Raw genomic sequence first — 24,126 nt, 5'->3', positions numbered from 1 at the left:
CAACTTTATAGGCCTTTCCTTTTAATCTTATACAATCCTTAACTTTGTTATCTACGGTTGACTGCCTTTACTTCTGGGGGTTTTGTGCCTTGAAGGAATGTATAGTTGCTGTAAACTATGTAATATTTCTTTGAAGACTATCCATTGCCTTTGTACTGTCATACCTTTTAATGCATTTTCCCAATCCACATCAGCCGATTTGTCCCTCATACCTTCATAATTTCCTTTGTACAAATTTAACACCCTGGCTTCAGATTGAACTACCTCACTTTCAAACATAATGTAAAATTCTATCATATAATGGTTACTCATCCCTAAAGGTTCTTTTACAAGAAGATTATTAATTAGCCCTTTCTCATTACATAATACTAGATCTAAAATAGCCTGTTCTCTAGTCGGTTCCTCAACATACTGCTCTAGAAAACCATTCCTAACACACTCCAGAAACTCGTCCTCCACAGCATTAGTGTTCATTAAGTTTACCCAGTCTATGTGCAGATTGAAGTTACCCACGATTTCTGTATTACCTATAATATATGTTTCTCTAATCTCCTGATTAATACCATGCCCCACACCACTACTACTGTTTGGTGGCCTATAAACAACTCCCACCAATGTTTGCTGTCCCTTGCTGTTTCTTAGCTCCAAACAGATTCCACATTTGGTTCTTCCGATCTGAGATCCTCCCTTACTAAATTACTGATCCTATCCTTTATTATCAGTGCAACACCACATCCTTTTCCCTTTTTCCTGTCCTTCCTAAATGTTGAATATCGTTGAAAATTCAGTTCCCAGTCTTGGTCACCCTGTAGCCACATTTCCATAATGGCAATTAGATCATACCTATTTACCTCTATTTGGGCCTTTAAATTATCTACCTTGTTGCAGATGCTGCGTGCATTCAGGTACAGTGCCCTTAATCTGGTCTTCTTGACATTATTCTGCATTCTAAGCCTAGTTGATGCTCGCCTTTGTTTTGCCTGCCTTCTAATGTCACTTGCTACTTTTCTACCTCCCGTGACTAGCTTTACTTCCTTCCAATTTGAGCTACCCCTCAGGTACCCATCCCCCTGACAAGCTAGCTTAAACCCTCTCCAACAGCACTAGCAAATCTCCCTGCGAGGATGCTAGTACTTGTACAGGTCCCACCTGCCCCAGAACCGGTCCCAATGCCTCAGAAATCTGATTCCCTCCCTCCTACAACAATTCTCCAGTCACGTGTTCAATCCCTCAATACTCATATTCCTATGCTCACTAGCATAGTGGCACTGGGAGTAATACTGAGATTACTGTTCTTGAGGTCCTGCTTTTTAACTTCCTTCCTAACTCCCTAAAATCTGCTTTCAGGACCTCATCCTTCTTCCTACCTATGTCATTGATACCAATGTGGACCATGACCGCTGGCTGTTCACCCTCCTCCACAAGTTTGTCCTATAGCCGCTCCGTGACATCCTTGACCCTGGCACCAGGGAGGCAGCACACCATCCTGGAGTCACGTTTATTTACGCAGAAACCTCTGTCTGATCCCCCGACTATCAAATCCCTTATCACGATTGCTCTTCCACTCTTCTTCCTCCCCTCCTGTGCAGTTGAGCCACCCTAGGTGCCACAGACTTTGCTCTGGCTGCACTCCCCTGAGGAACCATCACCCGATTAGCAAGCAAGATAGGCTCAGGGGACTTCTACACTGCCTGTCTGGCTCTCTTAGACTGCCTGGTGGTCACCCATTCCCTCTCTGCCTGCAAGCTCCTAAACTGTGCTATGACCACCTCCCTAAACGTGCTATCCATATAGTCCTCTGCCTTGCGGATGCAGAACAGTGACTCCAGCTGCCGCTCGAGTTCCGAAACCCAGAGCTCAAGCTTCTGCAGCCGGTGGCACTTCCTACAGATGTGTTCATCTAGGACACATAGTGCATCCATGACTTCCCCCATATCGCAGGACGTACGTTTCACTTGGCCTAGCTAACCTGCCATACAGTAACTTTAAAAGCATTTTATTACAATGAGAAGTAGAACAACGTACGAGTGACTCACCAATCCGCTTCTTCCTCTGTCCCATTGAAAGAGGTAGCTACTGGAGGAAGGAAGCAGGGAAGGGAGGAAAGGAAAGGAAAGGAGGAAGGAAAGGAAAGGAAAGGAAAGGAGGAAGGAAAGAAGGAAGGAAGGAAGGAAGGGAAAGGAAAGGAAAGGAAAGGGAAGGGAAGGGAAGGGGAGGAGGGAAGGGAAGGGAAGGAGGGAAGGGAAGGGAAGGGAGGAAGGAAGGAAGGAAGGAACCCCTCCCTCACACACCAAACTCCCATTTTGCACTCTGTGCACTCAAAGCAGCTCTCAGTGCACTCAAATTTATTTTTTTCTTAATTTATAATTCCCCTCCTTACCGGACTTCCTCACTTACCAAACTCCCTTCTTCACACTCTGTGCCCTCCAGCAGCACTCAGTGCAGACTTCCCTTAAGAGATCCATGCTGGCTTTCTTTAATTAACCCGTATTTGTCCATGTGACTATTAATTTTGTCCCAAATTATTCTTTCTTTTAATGTCAATTGTGGTTTATTTGAAAAAAGAAAATTCAGCTCCCGAAGCCTCTATGCTGAATACAGACCATTTTTAGAGTTACGAATAGGACATGCCTTTTCCGGGCATGACGGTGTATTTCCATTTTAGGACAAGGGGATGTAGTGATATCACTTTAACAATGTAAGTACTCCACAAAGCATCATAGGAAGTGATGTCATTCAGCATGTGACTTTAGGCGGATGGGACTTCGCCACCGACGTAAAAGTCGGTGGTGGATGCGATTCGGCCTAGCCCGGGGATCCGTCCCGCATTTTACGGTCCCTGGGTTTTAATTGTCCTGAGGCAGGTCTTCTCCCCACCTGAGGGAGGAAGTCCCACCTCATTGAGCTGCCAGCCCGGGAGCGGTGGTCACTGCTGGCACAGCAGCCCAGCTGATCATGGAAGATGCCATGGAACCAGGACTGAAGGTATGTTGGGGTTGCCTCACCGGGGGAAGGGGGGGGAATCGATCCTGCCAGAGAGGCAACTGTGGTCGTATGAGGGGCAGGTGGGCATCTTGGGTCCCTGGGGTGGGTTGGAAGGCAGGGGCAGTCCTCGATTGGGTACCCTGTGCCCGACTGCCACGGCAACCGCCCCGTCAGCTATCACTGGGTGGCCTTTCACATCCCCAGCACGCCCCCTTGCCACAGGTAAAATATCCTTGGAGGCGGGTGAGGGCCCTTAAGTGGCTGTTAACTGGCCACTTAAGGGCCTTGATCGGCCTGGGGCGGGCGGCCCCAACCGCAGTAAAGTTGGCCGGAGGCGGGAGCGGGGTGGGAAAGCTTTCCAGAGCCTCCCGCTCAATTTTACGCCGCCCACACGCCACATTCCGGCCCGCTGAGGCGGCGTAAAATTCAGCCCTTGGAGTTGAGCAAGGTACCTAGTCGCCTGTGTAAAACAGAGCTCTCTTGTAAATGCGTTACCATACAAATGAAGAATCCACAGTTTATGATCACTCAACTTAAGTTTGATTACTTATTGCTACATAAAAATAATAACACAACGATCCCACACCCGTTTTCGGGTCATATCCAATTCTCTGCCCACTGAATCTTAATGCAAAGGAGAATTTATGGTCACAGTACAATGCCAACACTACTGGAAACTTAGCTCTTCCTAGACATCCCAGTGTATCCTGAGCTAATGAAATAAAAATAGAAAATGCTGTAAGTACAGCAATAATCTGTAAAGAACAAAAATTGGGTTACTGTTTTGGGTTTAGACCCTTCGTTACTCCTGCTCCAAGTTACTGACTGCTTCTCTGTTGATGTGTTAAACTCGGTAACTGTACCCAGCCAATACCCTGTCGCTAATTCAACCTAGTATTAGTCCAACTGTTTCACACCATTGGGCTCCTTCCAGCATGCAGCCTGCATTCCTAACACTGACGTGTTTGGTAACTATGATTTGTGTAAATTTGATTTCGCAGTTTCCACTCCCACTGTAAATGTGAGCATGGAGAGATACCTTGCATGGCATTAGTCTCATTGCTGTTTCAGATTCAAGCAGAGATTTTCCTGAGCGTGTGTGCAAGTGCACCAGGACACAGGGAATATTAGAAAATCGACTTGGCCCATTTACATGTCTGTCAAGGCACTTGCCAGAATTTCCTTCCATTTATTTGAACAGAGGAAAATCATCAGGTTTCTTCACAGACATGACCTTCGGTCCGCCAAATTCTCCGATATTCGCTGCACACAGGCGATTCAGTGCACCTGGGCTGAGATCCAGGAACATCTCCTCTCTAGGAGGGTCCATCTTTACTCTGTACTCACCAAATCTAGAGCTATAGTCTGGTCTAGGAATGAGCACAATTTTCTGGAAACCTCGACAGAAAGACTTCAATTCTGCGTCGAAGGGTCGTTGCGTTGTGCCCACAATAAGAACGCGATCTTCTGCTTGAATGGATTTGAGTATTTTGGGGAAAGATTTCTTTAGCCGCTTCGGTTCCAGCTGCAAAAGATGAGATAAAGAAAATTTGATGCCACAGGCACAGAAAAGCAGCCCAACTCTGAACAACTGAATTTTTCACAATCTTTTTGGAAAATGATAAAATGTGTACCATCTTGTTTAAAATGCTTGTTCAATATTTTATCAAGGGTCTTGTTCCGTAGATGGAAATAGGTCTATGGATTATTTGTCTCGCATAGAGGTTTTTAATTATGCAACAGTGAAACAATGGGTAAAATTGGATAGAGACTGTGCTATCAATCTGTACATATTAATAGTCTTCCATTCAGTAAATCCATCGTACTTCAGAAGCGTTGCACTTGAAAAGATTTCAAATGCAAAGGCTGTCACACTGCAAGTGTGAGTTCATAACTTAAACAGCAAGAAATCACAACTGAAACAAGACGGTAAAAAAGAAAGGTGGTCATTTTCTATTGGCTTCATTACCTGGGCCAGCTAACAGCCTCAATATCACTTAACAAAAAACTTTGCACATACCCGCTTCTCCATCTTTGGAACCTTCTTGTAGAAGATTTTCTCTGCATTGTCAATCCACACTACAGAAGGTTGCAACAGGCGAGCAACCTGAGTAAAATTACAACACCATCAGGGTTAGGATTAATACAGACATATGCATATTTGATCCAATTCTTTGGGTGTAAAGGGAGCGTGCACCCGACCATTTGGAAGCTGCTTTATTTAACCTGAAAAACTAAACAGCGGAAAACATTTATCAACACAATCCACAAAGCACAGATGACAAGGGAATGAGAGGAAACCCAGGGTGTTGACATGTCGTATAGTGGTCAGGTGTTGCCCACAGGCAGAGGGATCCCAGGCTTCAGACACATATTACAATGGTCAGGTATTGCCACAGGGAGGGAGAAGGACTCCAGACTGTTGTCACAAATAAGTGATCAGACAATTACTGCCAAGATTAGAGAAGAGATGAGAACAAGACACCTGCTCGAGCAGCACCATGAGGCTTCAAGAATCTTAAAGGACGGGAGAAATTTAAAAATAAAAACAACAATGGGGCCAAAAGTCTATGGCCGTGAAATCCCTCTGTAACTTTGGCATGAGTCCATCAGAAATCTTGGAAACTAGACTGGGGCTTAGTTAAAAGATATTCACTTAGTGGCAAGCTTTCCAGAGTGGCCTTGTGTAGTGCAATCTTCTTAGAGACCTGGTACAACATTGTACTGGTATGCTTGGTGCGATCTGGTGTATCAGCTGACCAACTGCTGGTTGTAGGCTCCACCATGGCAGTCAGGGTTGGATTGTGGCCTTGGCCATGCAGATGAATTTAAGTTTTATGATCTTGAGGTGTAAGGGGGAGAGCCATGGTGCACTTAGAGTTTTCCTCCAGGAGGGGTTACTGAGCACCCTCTCTCCCTCAGGATTCCTCAGCTTGACTTGTGTCAGCTGTTGGTCGCACTCTTGCCTGAATTAGCATGTTGTGCATTCAGGTTCCAATCCAGACACTTGAGCATAAAAATCTAGGCTGACACTCCAGTACAGTATTAAGGGAATGCTGCACTGTTGGAGATGCCGTCATTTGCACGAGATGTTAAACTGAGGCCCTATCTGCTCTCTTAGGTGGACGAAAAGCATCCCATGACATTATTTTGAAGAAGAGCAGGAGAGTCATCCTCAATGTCCTTACCAATATTTATTCTTCAATCACCATCACAGAAACAGGTTGTCATTATTATATTGCTATTTGTGGGAGCTTGCTGTGTGTAAATTGCCTGTTGCATATCCTACATTACAACAGTGACTGCACTTCAAAAGAACTTCATTGGCTGTAAAGCACTTTGTTACATCCTGAGATTGTAAAAGGCGCTATATAAATGCTAGAATTTCTTTCTTCCTCTTGGGTGGCCAGCTTTCTGCAAATATTTGCCTAGCATACTCAAATTATCCAAATCATGTGACATCCCTGACACTATGAACTTTGGCAGGGTCAGGGGGTGAATTTTCGGGGCTAACTTTTTTCAATAACCTATATTGCTGCCATTATAAATATCATGTTCAATTTGCCTATTCTTCCTCACAATAACAAAAATGACGTCAAATTTTAAAGCTGTAGAAATGACATATGCCGTCATACAGGAAAAACATCCTTTTGTACTTTTTGCAATACCAAATAACACAAGCAAGGTGTACTGTAAGCTGCTGAAATATAATTTTGGATTGCTTGTACTTCAAAGCAATCCTCGCATGTGCAATGTGCAGGAAAATTGTAAATGCATTTATCTAGAGTACATTGTGCACAAACAAAATTGCCCACAATCCAATTTTCTTCTGTCCACAGGTGCCTGCTGGGGTAAGGTTTCACACTTGCCTGCTGAGATATGGTTCCATACGTGCCTGCTGGGGTGTGGTTCTACACGTTCCTGTTGGGGTGTGGTTCTGCACCTGCCTACTGGGGTATGGTTTCACAGGTTTCTCTTTGGATATGATTCTACAGGTACTTGCTAGAGTATGGATCCACAATTAGCTGCTGTGCTATGGTTTCACAGGTACCTGCTGGGGTATAGTTCCACATGAAGCAACTGGGGTATGGTACCACAGGTAGCTGCTGGGGTATGAGTCCACCGGTGTTTCTTGGGGTGTGGCTTCACAGGTACTGGCTGGCTTATAGCTCCACAAGTACTGCTGGGATATGGCTTCACAGTTACCTGCTGGCTTATAGTTCCACAGGTAGTTGCTGCAGTATGGTTCCATAGGTGTCTCTTGAGGTATGGTTTCACAGGTACCAGCTGGCTTATAGGTCCACAGGTACCTGTAATGAGCTCTTTTTATGTTGTCTGATGCAACACAAATGAGATGCGCGCAGTCCAGTTGGTTGAAGATCTCAAACAGGTTTATTAAAAGGCTAATAAAGCTAAAAAGCTAAGTTCAATCATTTCAGAGCATGACGGGCCCCTCATTTTACTTTTATCTTTAGTTATTTTTTTCTTTTTTCTTTTAGTTTTTGTGTTTATTTTGTTTTAGTTTGTTCTGTTTGTTTCTACTGTGCCTACCCACTGTTTTTTTTCATGTTTGTGCTTGTGGCTGTTCAGTTAGAAGTCCATTAACACCCTATCTGTACTAATGCTTTGTCTTTCAGCACACCATTAACATATTGTTTGCCTTTGCTCCATGACCTTCTGGTCAGCTATTCTGTGACTTTGTCCTATCAACACCTCTTTTGTTATTTCTTGCCCCACCCCCGCTTTACTTGCTTAAAATCTTTTACATTTCTTATATCTGCCAGTTCTGAAGAAGGGTCACTGACCTGAAACGTTAACTCTGCTTCTCGCTCCACAGATACTGGCAGACCTGCTGAGATTTTCCAGCACCTTCTGTTTTTATTTCAGATTTCCAGCATCTGCAGTATTTTGCTTTTATTAAAAAGCTAAACTATTATACAGTACAAAGCTAACTATTTACAGATCCTTACTCTGGGTGTTACAGTTACAGAGTGCATCTGGCTTGTAGTCACATGACTATATTCTGGTACTTAGCTCATTAGCATATTAAGATCTTAAAGGGACATCACTCTTAAAGGCAATCATACAACAGTACCTGCTGTAGTATGGTACCACACCTAAAACTGTAATCGAGCAATTGAGCCTTTATAGAGGAGATGGTTCAGGGACAGTATAAGTCCATTCCCAGGAGGGGGAAAGGTAGGGAAACCAAAACTAACGACCCTGGATGACACAAGAAATAGAGAGTGCAATGAAGCAGAAAAAAGTGGGGTATTACAGATTGTCAGGTTGATAATATAAGTGAGAACCAGGCTGAATATAGAAAGTTCAGAATTGAAAAGAGAAATGAGAGGCAAAGAGAGAGTATGAGAATAGATAGCAGCTACTTAAAAGGGAAACAAAAGTCTTCTATCAGCATATAAATAGTAGACGGGTAGTAAGAGGAGAGTGGAGACGATTATGGTCCAAAATGGAGACTTACACATGGAAGCAGAGAGCATGGCTGAGGTACTAAATGAGTGTTTTGTATCTGTCTTTACCAAGGAAGAAGATACTAGCAATGTCACAGTAAAAGAGGAGGTAGTTGAGATACTGGATGGGCTCAAAATTGATAAAGAGGAGTTACTGGAAAGGCTGCTGTACTTAAATTTGATAAGTCACCAGATCCGGATGGGATGCATTTTAGGTTGCTGAGGGAAGTAAGAGTGTAAATTGTGGAGGTACTGGCCATAATCTTCCAATTCTCATTAGATTAGGGGTTGTGTGGGTACAGGGGTAGGAAGATGTCAGAGGACTAAATAATTGTTCACTAAAGGGTGAAAAGATAAACCCAGCAATTACCACAGGGGTCTGCTGGGATATGACTTCACAGATACCTGCTGAGTTTAATGTTAGTGTTGGGGAAGCTTTTAGAAATAATAATCGGGGAGAAATTTAACAGTCACTTGGACAAGTGTGAACTAATTAAGGAAAGCCAAGTGAAAAGTAAATTTTCTTTAACTAATTTGATTGATTTTTTGAGGAGGGAACAGAGGATTGATGAGGGCAATGTGGTTGATATGGTGTATATTGTCACATGTGTTTTGTTTTGTTCTAAAAAAAAGTAAGAGGTCTGTATGCTGTGCTCAGTGGAGAAGGCTCATTTGCTAAGAGTAAGTCCTGTTGACTTTCGTGTTTTTGGAAGTTTCTGAACTCTCAAGAAAGTTTCTACTGTTAGACTGCTACTTTAAAATGTAATTATACCTATTCCTACAACCTGTTGCTGAAAGATCTGTGTGATAGCTGCTGCTGACAAACTACCTTAAAGGCTTGCCCACCATAGACTGTTCACCTGGAGAAACATCGAGTGGCATCTGACTCTGGGACACCTCACCGATCCAGGAAAATATTACCAGAAGATACAACTGGTAATTTTTATTATCCTGAAGAAACTGTCATAAAATCAATAACCATTTTTCCCCGCTTAATCGTTGGTAATTGTAAGTGTATGCATGAGGGTTAGGAAGATTAGGACATTATAAAATCTTTTCATGCATATAGATTCATCTTATTATCGTTTAAAACTTGGTTTATTAATAAATAGTTAATTTCGTTTTGTTAAAGAAACCTGGTTTGGCGTATTTTATTCTGGGGATAAATAAAGTGATTAATTTGGCTTTTTTTTCTGGTAGGTGGGAAACTTTACCAATATGCTGTGACCTGTGGAGTAGTGGGACTGAATTAACAGTGCATAACTTCCGCCTTGGTCATAACAATATGGACTTCCAAAAGGTGTTTTATAAAGTGCCACATAATGGGCTTGTTGACTAAAAGATTGGAAACAAAGAATAATGGTGAATGGTAGTTTGCCAGACTGGAAGAAGTGGTGTTCCCGAGGGTCTGTACTAGGACCACTGTTTTTCATGATATATATTAATGACTCAAACTTGGTTGTACAGGGCACATTTTCAAAATTTGCAAATGCCACAAAATTTGGAAATGTTGCGTACAGTGAGGAGGATAGCGAGAGTCTTCAAGAGGACACAGACAGGCTGATGCAAAGGGTGGACAAGTGGTAGAAGAAATTTAATGCAGAGAAGTGCAAAGTGATACATTTTGGTCGGAAGAAAGAGGATAGGCAATATAATCTAAAGAGTACAATTCTAAAGGTGCAGAGGGACCTGGGAGTACATGTGCACAAACCGTAGAAGATGGCAGAACAGGTTGAGAAAGCAATTAAAAAGGCCGACAGCATCCTGGGCTTTATAAATAGAGGCATAGGGCTGGATTCAATGTTGCTGCCGCTGAGTGTGGCGGCGGCTGTAAAAGTTGGCGGCTCGCATGCGTGGCTTTCACTCCGCAGATCCGCCGCGATATTATATGCAGTGGCTTATTAACATAGCCAGGGCGGACTGCGCCCCGCCCCCCCTCACCAATGACGTGGAGGGGGCGGGTGAGCAATGCAGGCACCAGCGCCATTTTTAAAGTGCTTAGAGCCCTTACAGGCACATTGAAATTTTAAAGGGGCATGGAGGGCAAATTGAAACTTAAATTTTATTGACCGATTTAAGTCCCTCTCCCACCTCCCCAATAAATGTAAATGTTGCCCCTTGTCCTTTTCCCCGCCAAAACACTCACCTTCTGTACCTGACCTTTCTCCCGCCCACGCACCCAGAAAGGTCAGAAACTTTAAACTTTACACCTTCCCATCACACCCTCGACCAATCATGTAAGTTCGACCCTGCTCATCCCTCCCGCACTGATATACTGATCTCCTTCCTCTCCCCACAGGAGTCGGGTGTCGTTTCGCCAGATGGGGATCCGACGGCGCGTCAGTTCTGGCCGCCAGGTTGAAGATCACGGCAGCACATCAGGAGGTGATGGGACCTTCATTAATGCAGGTAAGTTCATTATTTTACATATTTAAATTGTGGTCCCGTCGCCGAGCAGTGGGTGGGGGGGGCGGGGTCACCATGAGGCCTTGCTTCTGCCGGCAAGATTGGGCCAGGCCCTGCTGGCGCCGAGGTCCATTGCAGGCCTCATCCGGGGCAATTTTCATGCCCCCCCCGCCCCACTGCCACGGATCCCGACGTTGAGGTCCCTATAAAATCCAGCCCATAGAATACAAAAGCAAGGACATTATGATGAACTTTCATAAAACACTGGTTCAGTCACAACTGGAGTATTGTGTCCAATTCCAGGCACCACACTTTAGGAAGGATGTGAAGGCCTGACAGAGGGTGTGGAAAGATTTACTGGAAAGGTTCCAGAGATGACTTCAATTATGTGGATAGATTGGAGAAGCTGGGGCTGTTCTCCTTAGAGCAGAGAAGGTTGAGAGGCTATTTGATGGAGGTCAAAATCATGTGGGATCTAGACAGAGTAGTTAGAGAGAAACCATTTCCATTGGCAGAAGGGCCTAGACCCAGAGAACACCGATATAAGGTGATTGACAAAAAAAACAACGGTTACATGAGAAAATGATTTTTTCTATGGTGAGCGGTTATGAACAGAATGCACTACCTGGATATGGTGGATATAGATTCAATCTTGGATTTCAAAAGGGAATTAGATAAGCACTTGAAGGGGGGAAAAAAAATTGCAGTGCTACGGGGAAAGAGTGCAGGGTGGGACTAGCTAGATTATTCTTGCAGATAGCCAGCATAGACTCAACAGGCTGAATGGCCTCCTCCTGTGCGGTAACCATTCCATGATTCTAGGAGCCTGCTGCACTTCAGTCCCTGGTCCAGGTAGCCATTCTTTAGTGTCAGCAAGCTATTTAACCTGTGAGTGATGTGGTAGAATAATCACAGCTGAGCCTGTTCCGTCACACGTACATTTTTCACTGGATAGTGATCAGCAGTGGGAACCCTGTCTGGCGTGATCATTCATTCAGTTTTGAACCAAGATGTTGTCTAATTTCAAGAATGACTGCCATAACTTTAATAATCAAAAACTGATGTTAAAAAGTTTGGTTTTCAACTGCTGCACTGAAGGAAGACCAGATTCGCCTTCACACCTGGAAAATCCATCATGTTATGTGCATGCAGAATCAGATCTTTGTATATAAATAGCATCTTTAAATGCTCCACCCTGACTGGTTTTGAACTGGGCAAAATGTGGCAAACCAAACCTTCCTCATTCTGAGCCAAGGGGACTAAGGACAATTGTTGCAACCCCCAATAGCCCTGCTGGGATCAGATAACTGAGCACAGACTGTGACACAAATATGGGACCTCCCTGTAAATATCTATCTATTGTTTTAAAGCGAAAACAGTCAACATCCTTTGACATTGAGTTTTCTATCTCTGTTAGACCATCATACAAAATGTGTGGTGTGGAACTCAAGGAATAGTGATTCAGTCTCTTGCATCTACTTTTGGCCAATTCTAGAGTGGCAATGACAGAGGCCTAGGAGCAGGCTGTTTGAATTATCCTGCCAAGAGTAGTTGTAAAGGGGGGGAGGCAACTTATCTTAAAAGTGCCTTTAAAAAACTGAGGAACATGGGCAAATGACACATTTAGGGCTGAATTTTATTCTCCTGCCGTGGGACTGGCGGCGGATGAAAAAACGATGTAGCATGTGGCAGCTCATTTGAAAACGCCAGGCGGGCCACCCCCACCTCCCCAATCATGTGGCGGGGTGAGTGGCCTCAGCAACACCGGCAATGGCATCAGCTGCCTCTGCGCAGGTGTTGATGCCATTTTTAAAGGGCTGCCAGACCTGCACAGTTGAACCCCGTACCCCACCCTTTGCAATACATTTAAAATTAATTTCTAATCCGTCTCCCCCTGCAATACAATGAAAATAAATGGATGCCCCCTTCTCTTCCCCCACACCTCCCACAAAACACTTACATTGTTGATTTGACCTCATCCCTCCCCTTCCAACTGCACAAAGTGCAGAGATTACCCCTCCCACACTAGAAATGCAGAGTTGACCACCGCCCGCCCCCCCACAACTTCACTAGAAATCCTAAGTTCTTCCCTTTCCCACCTTGGTGGCACCAGCTTTCCCTGGACGGAAAAGTGAAAGCGCATGAGTGCCAGCCATCGCATGGAAGATCGTGGACAGCCAGTGTGATTGTGGTAAAAGGTATGTGAATATATGCCTATCCTTTATTTAAATATTTAAAGTTGGGTCCCATTGCCAAGCGATGGGAGGGCCACCACAGAGCCTTGCCACTGCCAGGAAGATCGGGCCTGGCAATGCCGGTGTCGGGCTTCATGGCGGGCCGCTGCCAGTACGATCTTCTGGCTCCCCCACTATGGAACCCCACGTCAGGAGCTCAACAAAATCCAGCCCTTAAAGTTTACCACATGATTTAACACACACAAGTCTGAAACTGATGCTTTTTCTTAAAACAGCCTGTGTGATAAAAATAAAGCAGTGAATGATGACATCCCTTTGCAATGAAGGAAGGGTGGGGAGGACTTTCCATAATTTTCTTCCAGTTATCTGATATGGTATTTCTCATCAGACTTGCAATGCCCATTTATGGATAGGATTTTACAAGGATAAAGACAGCGAGGACAAGTTGGAAACAATTTTTAAAAACCTTGAATCTCAGTTGAATTTTATAGGTTTGATTACATCATTTCCAGAACATGATTTATTATTCTGTTTTTGCCATATTTACTTCATGCTGAAGGTCAACACTTTAACACAAAACCAAAACAAGTTATTAAAAAAAAGAACGCCACTGGTGTTTTGAATCTAATGTAGTGTTTTGGTCTCACAGTGAACAATGCCACACAAGTCCTTCCCATCCCCCCATCAGATTCTAACATGATGTTCACTTATAGATATCTGAAAATTTTTTCTACATAATATCATTTGAACCTTTCAATTAAATTCCAACCAGCAGCTCACTTCAGTTATCAATTATTCTACATATTAAACTAAACCCCTTCATATTCATTTTTCTACATGGGTTTTATCTAACGTCCCCTTAACTGCATCTATGCTATTGATCTCAACTACCCCTTGTGGTAGCAAATTCCACATTTTAAACAGTTTTTGGGTCAAGTCATTTCTCTTGAATTCCCTATTGGATTTATTAGTGACTGTCTTCTATTTATGACTCCTGGTTTTGGTCTCCTCCACACGCATAGAAACATCTCACCAACATCTATCCTATCAAACCCTTTCATAATGTGAAAGACCTCTATCAGGTCACCCCTCAGCCGTCTCCGTTCTTGGCAAAAGAGTCCCAGCCTGTTTAATCTTTCCTGTTAGGTATAACTTCTCAGATCTGTTATCATCCTTGTAAATCCTTTTTGCACTGTTCCAGCCATGTGGTTAGGGCTGTGGGTAGTTCCTACTGTTCAACTCCCACCTGACCGCAGCAAGTTTTTTTTTTGTTATTGGGGTTTAACCCCTTTGTGTTTTATTTGTCAAATATACAGACAGCTACAGGTTTTCTTGTAGGTTTAAAACAAAAGATTAATTATTTATTGAGCAATATGCCTTATCCTGAAATTATCAAAACTCCATCCACTCATGCAGTCACTCGCGCACATGCACACACACGAGACAGATAGAGAGGAAAAGGGGTAAGTGGTTTTCTACATATATAACATTCCAGATTCCTCAATTAACTTTAAAACTGTATTGCACCCCTACCCCGTAACCCCTGCTCTCTGCATAACCCTATCATATCTCTGCCTCATTATTTTGGAATAATATATTGTACCCAATATTAGAAAATATATATTTCCCACTGATGGTTTACTAATCCAAAGTAACACCGATAATCATTGTTAACGTCCACAACAGTTGGATCGAAGTCTCACAGCTGATTTGCATAAATCAGCTAAACAGAGGATTTATTACTTGGAATAAATCGCACTGCTTGCAGTAAGGAACACATCAGAAGAAAGGCACTTAAAGCATTCACTGCCCATCGTGCCTGTGCCGGCCATCAAGCACCGAACTATTCTAATCCCATTTTCCAGCACTTGGCCCGTAGCCTTGCATGCTATGACATTTCAAGTGCTCATCTAAAAACTTCTTAAATGTTGTGAGGGCTCCTGCCTCTACCACCCCTTCAGAGTGGGTCTGTGAGAGAGCACAGCGAGACTGGCATCAGGATAAAGGAGTGGGCCTGAGAGAGAGCATAGTGAGACTTGTGACAGGATAAAGGAGTGGGCCTGAGAGAGAGCACAGTGAGACTGGCATCAGAGTAAAGGAGTGGGCCTGAGAGAGAGCACAGTGAGACTGGCATCAGGATAAAGGAGTGGGCCTGAGGGAGAGCACGATGAGACTGGCATCAGGATAAAGGAGTGGGCCTGGGAGAGAGCACAGCGAGACCGGTAGCAGGATAAAGGAGTGGGCCTGAGAGAGAGAGCACAGTGTGAATGCTGGCAGGATAAAGAGCGAGCCTAGGGGAAGAGCACAGCAAGACAGCGGCAGGATAAAGGAGCAAGCAAAAGGGGACAGCACAGCGAGATGGCTGCAGGATAAAGGAGCAAGCCTAGGGGGAAGTACATACGAACATACATACAAACTAGGAATAGAAGTAGGCTATTCGGCCCCTCGAGCCTGCTCCGCCATTCTATAAGATCATGGCTGATCTGTTTGTGGACACAACTCCACTTTCCTGCCTACCCCCGATACCTTTTGACTCTTTTGTTTGTCAAGAATCTGTCTACCTCTGCCTTACAAACATTCAATGACCCTGCCTCCACTGCTCTCTGGGGAAGAGAATTCCACAGACTCATTACCCTCTGAGAGAAAAAATTCTCCTCATCTCTGTCCTAAATGGGTGACCCCTTATTTTTAAATGGTGCCCCCTAGTTTTAGTCTCTCCCACAAGAGGAAACAGCCTTTCAACATCCACCCTGTCAAGTTCCCTCAGGATCATATATGTTTCAATAAGATCACCTCTCATCCTTCTAAACTCCAATGAATACAGGCCCAGCCTGTCCAACCTTTGCTCATAAGATAACCCTCTCATCCCAGGAATCAGTCAAGTGAACCTTCTCTGAACTGCTTCCAATGCAATTATACCACGTCTTAAGTAAGGAGACCAAAACTGTACGCAATACTCTAGATTGGTCTCACCAATGCTTGAGAGCCAACTGACTGCGTTCCAAAGTAAATCAAAGTGTGACATCACAGGGAAGAAGGTAAGCAATTGGTTGGTCAGTATTTTTCTCTTTTCTCTCTCTAAACTAGGGTATTGGTTCAAATTAGGAGTTGGGAAATTAAAAATATTTAATTGGGATTAGTATAACAGTAAGTGATTTAATAAGAGTACAAGCACAGAGCAGGTCTAGAGGTATTAATTAAAATTGATAGTTTAAGGAGTTTGAGTACAGGAGCAAGGATGTCTTACTACAGTTATACAGGGCCTTGGTGAGACCACACCAGGAGTATTGTGTGCAGTTTTGGTCTCCTTATCTGAGGAAGGATGTTCTTGCCATGGAGGGAGTGAAAAGAAGATTTACTAGGCTGATTCCTGGGATGGCAGGATTGATGTATGAAGAGAGATTGGGTTGACTAGGCCTATATTCACTAGAGTTTCAAAGAATGAGAGGGGATCTCATAGAAACATATAAAGTTCTAACAGGACTAGACAGGCTAGATGCAGGGAGGATGTTACCGATAGCTGGGAAGTCCAGAACTAGGGGTCACAGTCTCGGGATATGGGGTATGCCATCTAGAACCGAGATGAGGAGCAATTTCTTCACTCAGGGGGTGGTGAACCTGTGAAATTCTCTACCGCAGAAGGCAGAGGAAGCCAAATCATTAAATATATCCAAGAAGGAGATAGATATATTTCTTAATGCCAAAGGGATCAAGGGATATGGGGTAAAAGCGGGAACAGGGTACTGAATTAGACAATCAGCCATGATCTTTTTTGAATGGCTGAGCAAGTCCGAAGGGCTGAATGGCCTACTCCTGCTCCTATTTTCTATGTTTCTATGTACACAGGGTACTAACTAGATTGATAAAGAGGGAATAGAGGGATTTTTCACATCAAGATTGTGCAGCTGAGACCTGTTGCTTGCAATTCCTGCGCCATGTGCGAACTTCAGGACACTTCACATGTCTTCAACGACCACTTGTGTAGGAAGTGTCTCCAGCTGCTTCAGCTTGAGTTCAGGATTTCAGAGCATGAGGAGCAGCTGGATTCACTGCAGAGCATCAGGGTGGAGGAGAATTTCCTGAATCATACTTTCCAGGAGATGGTCACCCTACAAAAAGTAAGAGTTCAGGATAGTAGTTGGGTGGCCATCTGGAAGTGTAGGAAGAGGCAGGAGGTGCAGGAGTCTTCATACGAACATACGAATTAGGAGCAGAAGTAGGCCGTTCGGCCCCTCAAGGCTGCTCTGCAATTCAATAAGATCATCTCTGATCTGTTTGTGTCTCAATTTCCACACTCCCATCTGCTCCATACAAACATACGTGTGTGCCACTCTCTAACAGGTACTCAGCATGGAGACTGCTGGAAGTGATGATACCCTGAAGGAGTGCAATTCAGACCATGGTACCAATGGGCAAAGGACTATACAGGAGGGAACAGCAAAATGTAAAAACACAGTTGTTATCAGAGATTCCATAGTCAAGGGGTCAGACAGGCATTTCTGCAACCATCATCATGGGTCCAGCATGGTGTGTTGCCTCCCTGGTGCCAGGGTAAAGGACATCACGGAGAGGGTGCAGAATATTCTACAGGGGGAAGTGAGTGAGCTGGATGTTGTGGTACATGTTGGTACCAACAACATAGGGAGGGCAGATATTGAGGTCCTACAGTCAGATTTTCAGGAGCCAGGGAGTTAAAAAATAATACCTCAAAGGTAGTCATCTGTGGATTTCTCCCAGTGCCATGCACTAGCAAGAATAGAAATAGGTAGATAGGGAGGATCAATGCGTGGCTTGAAGCATGGTGCAGGAGGGAGGGCTTAGATTTTGGGGCAAACAAAAAAAGTGGGTGTATGTTGCATGTCATGTGAATTCTTCAAGTGAGAACCAGGTCAAATACAATCTGTTGAGAGGAGAGGTGAAGAGGAAAATAAAACTGACAAAGAGAGAATATGAGAATAAAATGCAATCAACCGAAAAGGGAACCCAAAAATCTTGTACAGGCCTGTAAATAGTAAGCAGGTAGTAAGAGGTGGAGTGAGGTCTATTAGGGACAAAGCGGGTACTATATGCTTCGAGGCACAGGGCAAGGCTAGAATACTTAATGAGAACTTTGTATTGGTATTTACTAAGGAAGAGGAATATGACAAAATATCGGCAGATGTGGAGAGAGGCAATGGATAGGATAAAAATTGAGAGGGGGTGGCACTGGAAAAGCTGGCTATGCTGAGGGTAGATAAGTCACCTGTCCAGATTGCTTACATCCCAGCTTGCTAAAGGAAGTGGGGGTGTAGATAGGGGAAGGAATTGTGTCATGCAGACCCCCACCTGCCAAGAATGAGGCATATTAATTTTGTCATATGAACATTGATTTTAAACTGTTGCTGGAGCAAGGAAATGACTTGTTAAACACATCAGTCGTGGCTGGAAAAAAAACAATTTGCATACTAACAGACAGTGCTTGTGGAGACAAAGGATTATTCCCTGCTCCAATTAACCCAAATGGATTTTGATCACCAGACATTGAAGGTGAGGAAGAGCATTTCAGAGACTGCTAAGGTGATACAATCCACAAAAGCCAGGTCTGGATAAACCAGCTGGTCACATGACTAACAGGCTGGTCCAGGTTTTTTTGCAGTAGTCACAAAGAGTTTGAACACAGAAAGACTGTTTGCTCCTGGACTGAGAAGACCCTCTGGACCCACTGAGGATACGTGAACCTCAAGAGAGAAAAGTCTCCTACATCTCCTAAAGCAAGACCTATAGCGAGCTTGAAGAACAGTAAACAAAACCATCTTCAGATATTGCCTCAAACTTTTCCACTTTATTTCATCTCTTTTCTGTCTCTATCTGCACGTGTGTATCGCGTATGCATGCTAGCGTGGGCAAGTCTTGTATCTGTAGGCGTTAACCGAATTAGAGTATAAGTTTAATAAACTTCAACTTTTCTTCTTTAAACCGAAGAAAACCTGTTTGGCTGGTTTCTTTGCCTTATAGTTGGAAAGCAGTGAGCAAGGATTCACCAAGGGGGAGCTAAAAACATGGTGTGTTCAAAAATTAAATTCTGTTACGGTAAGACCAGGTGAAGGCTGAAAGGGAACCCTAGACCCTTTTCTCACCTGGTCGTACCAGATTGCCATAATCTTCTAATCTTCCCTTGATATGCGAGAGGTGCCAGAGGATTAGACTGGCAAATGTGACACCCTTATTCAAGAATGGGTGGAAGGACAGTCCAGCAACTACAGGCCAGTTAGCTTAACATCAGTGGTGGGTAATTTTTTAGAAACAATAATCAGGAAAAAAATCAACAGACACTTGGAGAGGTTTGAATTAATTAAGGAGAGCCAGCTTGGATTTGTAAAAGGCAGATCACGCTTGACCAATCTTATTGAATTTTTGGATGATGTAACAAAGAAGGTTGATGATGAGAATGCAGTGGATGTTGTCTATATGGATTTTAGGAAAGCATTTGATTAAGTATCACATAAAAAGCTGCTTAAGAAAACTGAGGTTCATGAAATAGGAGAGTCAGTGTCCAATTAGATAAAAATTGGCGTAAGGAAAGAAAATAGCAAGTCGTGGTAAATAGTTATTTTTCAGATTGGAGGATGGTAGACAATGGTGTTCCCCAAGGGCCGGTGCTAGGACCACTGCTTTTTTTGCTCTCTATATATATGACTTGGATCTTGGACTACAGAGTAGAATCTCAAAATTTGCCAATGATACCAAACTTGGAGGAATGGCAAACGGTGAGGTTGATATGAATCGCCTGCCACAGGACATAGATAGACTTTCAGAATGGGCAGATAAGTGGCAGATGGAAGGATGTGAGGGCCCATGAGAGGGTGCAGAGGAGATTTACCAGAATGGTTCCAGGGATGGGGGATTTTAGTTACAATGTTAGGTTGGAAAAGCTGGTGTTGTTCTCCTTGGAGCAAAGGAGATTGAAGGGAGATTTTATAGAGGTGTACAAGATTATGACAGGCTTAGATAAGTTAGACAAAGAAAAGCTATTCCTATTAACTGATGGTACAAGGACTAGGGGACACAGATTGAAGGTTTTGGGCAAGAGATGCAGGGGGAATGTAAGGAAGAACCTTTTTTACACAGCGAGTGATAATGACCTAGAAATTGCTGCGCACGAGGTTGGTGGAAGTGGAGACAATCAATGATTTCAAAAAGAAATTAGATAGGCACTTGAAGGAAATAAACTCGTAGGGCAACAGGGATCAAGCAGGGAAATGGGACTGACTGGATTGTTCCGCGGAGAGCTGGCATGGACTCGTTGGGCTGAAAGGCTCTATGACACTAAGAGCAAATCTCCCTTTGCTCTGCCAGCAACAGCACAGAAAAGACTACTGTTTTGTTTCAAATACTTTCAAATTGATGGCTGTGTTAAAGTCCAAGAATATCATTGCAATGCGTTAAATGTCCACTAATATCATTAGGAAGAATTTGTAGGCTAACAGCTCCAGAGGAGAACCACCTCCATCAGTGTGACATCTTCGATTGATCACATCAGCATTTTGGATTGCTAAACCAGTACAGAGTAAGAGATTAGGGGCAGTTTAAGGGTCAATTATGGTTTGTGAACCTGTGCTCACTAAGAACCGAGTTGGGATTACTCTAAATTCCTAAATAACCCAGTGATGAGTAAAAGGTTTTTATATATACCACATAAAAATAACATACGAAGGTGAAATGCTGAGGCTGTAACAATTCTGGTATTTGTCAAAATGGTTTGTAATTACTTTATCTTGTATCAGCTCAAGCCTTTTAAAATAATAGAGTTTTTAGGACCCTGGCATGAATATTGGATATTATTTACTCGCGCAGCATATTGCATTATTTGACAGAAGTGGTGCAAATGTATTATATTCCCGACCTCACCAAAGAGAGAGCATGATACTGGAATAAGAACATTGCTGACATCTGACTTCTTAGACTGAAGGTTAAATTCAGTCCAGGTTGATGGAACATATGTCAGCTGTCTTCTGTTTGCTGTCTGAGATTCTCAGGTGAGATGACTTTGGGCAAACTAGTTGCTAATGGGCATGGGTCCACAGCAATTGTGATTTCAAAGGTGCCATATATGACACAAGAATGTTAGATGCTCATGCCAGCTACATCACATAGTGAATTGTTCCATTCCCCAGCACTAACACTCTGATCTCAATAAGATCACAACACAAAATTCCTACAAAAAGGAGGGAAGAAACCTGAATGAGGCTGGGGTTGGAAATTTGGCTGGCAGGAGGGAGACATTTCTGTGTTGGGGGTAAATTATGGGATGGGAACAGGGATGGGTGTGTACAAACTTCAAGGACACACCGCCCTATTGTTTTTATTTCCAGTACTTTGGAAAATTGTTTATTACTCCAGAATAAACAAGCCCATCCTAATGTCTGTTTTAAACTTAATTTTCATCTTTTGGTCTTAATCTCCCGGCTTGCTTTAAAGTAAGAATTTGGATCTGCTTTATGTAGCCGATTTAGTATTTATACACCTCAGTGAAGTCCTTTTTAACTGCATGCTTTCTAGACTAGACCTTTCCTTATGACTCAGCCGTCATTTGCCATTATTTGGAGCGGGGGTAATTTTCCTCCAAAATTCTGCCTGAAATTGGGCAGGATCATGGTGGAAAATTGGGAGATGAGGCTTGCTCTCACCTCATCTCTCCAATTGGGATTTCATCCCTTGCCTTTGCTGAGAGCACTGCTGCCTGCCCCTTGCCCACGTGCTGCAAAAGGGTTCAAATCCTGGTGGATTTTTCATCATTCTGCCCATTTTACTGTCACTTCCCCCAGTTTCCATATGAAACATGGCATATTGAGTCAGGTTGAGAAAAGAAACAAACATGCTGATAAGGTAAAGGGCAGGATTAGGGAGTGAAGATTGGAGCCAGGGCCTCGAGCCCACTGTTTCCATGGAAGGTTGGTGTGATGGGAAACAAAGAGATAATAGGCTCAGTAAGGAGCCATCTGGTATGTTTATTGATAATGTTGAGGATGTGTGTTCATTGGAATGTGTAATCAATCACCATTGTTTTATGATCAATCATATCAATTGCATGATAAGAACAGTATATAAGTTTGTGCTCTTGAATGTAAAGTCAGAGTATTACCTCAGAATACCCGAGGTGGTATCTCTCCCTCTGTACGCTTGAATAAACGATTGAACAACCTGTACCTGAGTCTCCTCGTGTGGTGATTGAGTTGTCCCACAACAATGGACTTTCAGAAAGCATTTGACAAGCTACCATGCAGAAGAGTATTCGAGAAAACTATGGGATATGGAATTACGGGGACAGGAGCAAATTGGATTACAATTTGTTAGAAGGGAAGAAACAGATTAGGAGCCCTCTGTCCTTGCAAACTACCATCCCATCTTGAACCTCTCTTTCCTCTCCAAAATCATTAAATATGTTGTTGCCCATCTTCCCGGAACTCCATGTTTGAATCCCTCAAATTGAGTTTCCGCCCCAGCCACAGTACCAAAACAGCTCTTATCAAAGTCACAAATGACATCCTATGTGACTGTGACAAAGGTAAACTTTCCCTCCTCATCCTTCTCAACACATCTGCAGCCTTTGACACAGTTGACCACACCATCCTCCTCCAACACCTCTGCAATATCATCCAGCTGGGTGGGACTGCTCTCAACTGGTACAACCTTATCTGTTTAATTGTAGCCAGAGAATCACTTGCAATGGCTTCTCTTCCTGCTCCTGTACTGTTACCTCTGGTCTCTAGCAAGGATCTATCCTTGACACCATCCTATTTCTCATCTACATGCTGCCCCTTGGTGACATCATCTGAAAGCACAGTGCTAGTTTCCACATGTACGTGATAACACTCAGCTCTACCTCACTACCACCTCTTGTGACTCTTCCACTATTGCTAAACTATCAGTTTATCTGACATCCAGTACTGAATGAGCAGAAATTTTTCTCCAATTAAATATTGGGAAAACTGAAGCTATTGTTTTTGGTTCCCGCTCCAAACCCCTTGCCCGAGCTACTTCTTCCATCCCTCTTCCTGGAAAAAGTCTGAGATTAAGCCAGTCTTTTCACTAAGGCCACCTATTTCCACCTCTGTAACATTGCCCAACTTCTCCCCTGTCTCGGCTCATCTGCTGCTAAAACCCTCATTCATGCCTTCATTAACTCTAGACTTGACAATTTCAATTCACTCCTGGCTGGTCTCCCAGATGAGATGAATCTGCAGTTTGTGGGACTCATGGAGAACTTGTGTGAGCTGTGATCCGAACAGATGACTTGTTGAATATTCTGGCAGGGGCATTGACCCTGGTTGCAATGTTTGTTTCTTTTTTTTTGGAACAGACTGTACCAGCAGCCTGAAACAAATCTTCAGGTTTAGGGGTAACTAAAATAGCTGGTTGGAGTCAGATAGAAGACAGAAAAGTCTATGGAGCAGATGACCGGAGGGTGGATTGCAAGCAGGTTGAGAAAAGTAATGGCTAGATCCAGGCACTATCTCTGTTACTTAGAGTAACCGATTAACCAGACCTGACCTATACAATGCACAAGGCTAGGGTAAAGGATAGTGTTGGTGGATCCACGCCGTTAAGCCTGTAGTGAGTGGAGCTGATAAAGTTGTGGAAAAGTGCGCCGTTTTGGGAAAGACCTTAACTGTGGAGTTTGTGTTGAAAGTGAACTGCTGTCAAAAGCCTTAACTGTAGAGATCATGTTGAAAGGGAACCGTGAAATTGTTGAAGAAGTGAGTTGAAAATCTACCCAAGACAATTCAGAGCTTTGAAGGACTGTGTGGCAGTAATCGATACTCTATATGCTGAGTGAACTGACTAGTAAATCTGTGAGATATATCTTTGTTGTATCAGATAGCAAATGTGTAATTTGTAATATGTCTGTTATTTCATGTTTAATTTAGGCTAATTTTGGTTTGATTGTTAAAGTGAAATTTGTAAAAGTGAAATCTTGTGCATTAGTTTCTTCTGTTCGGGTTGTTTGGTCCTTTTGCCAATCACCTTAAATCTCTGTCCTCTGGTTTTCGACCCCTGCACCATTTATATAGATGACCAGCGGACATCTC

The 24,126-nt window shown here is 43.4% G+C and overlaps 1 protein-coding gene across 2 annotated transcripts in view; it reads right to left on the bottom strand.

Annotated features, from left to right (window-relative positions):
• Nucleotides 1-24,126, bottom strand: part of iqca1 (IQ motif containing with AAA domain 1) — a 305,109-nt gene that overhangs the window by 27,998 nt on the left and 252,985 nt on the right. For both annotated transcript variants that reach the window (XM_068034609.1, XM_068034610.1), the window contains 2 exons: nt 5,006-5,092; nt 4,333-4,510 (listed from right to left, as the gene is read on the bottom strand). In XM_068034609.1, coding sequence (XP_067890710.1) covers nt 4,333-4,510; nt 5,006-5,092 — 265 coding nt within the window. The remainder of the gene's footprint in view (nt 1-4,332; nt 4,511-5,005; nt 5,093-24,126) is intronic.

The sequence above is a fragment of the Heterodontus francisci genome, chromosome 7 (genome assembly GCF_036365525.1).
Source record: "Heterodontus francisci isolate sHetFra1 chromosome 7, sHetFra1.hap1, whole genome shotgun sequence".
Lineage (NCBI taxonomy): Eukaryota > Metazoa > Chordata > Chondrichthyes > Heterodontiformes > Heterodontidae > Heterodontus > Heterodontus francisci.
The sequence above is the reverse complement of the archived record's forward strand: the minus strand, read 5'-3'. Positions and strand labels throughout refer to the sequence as shown.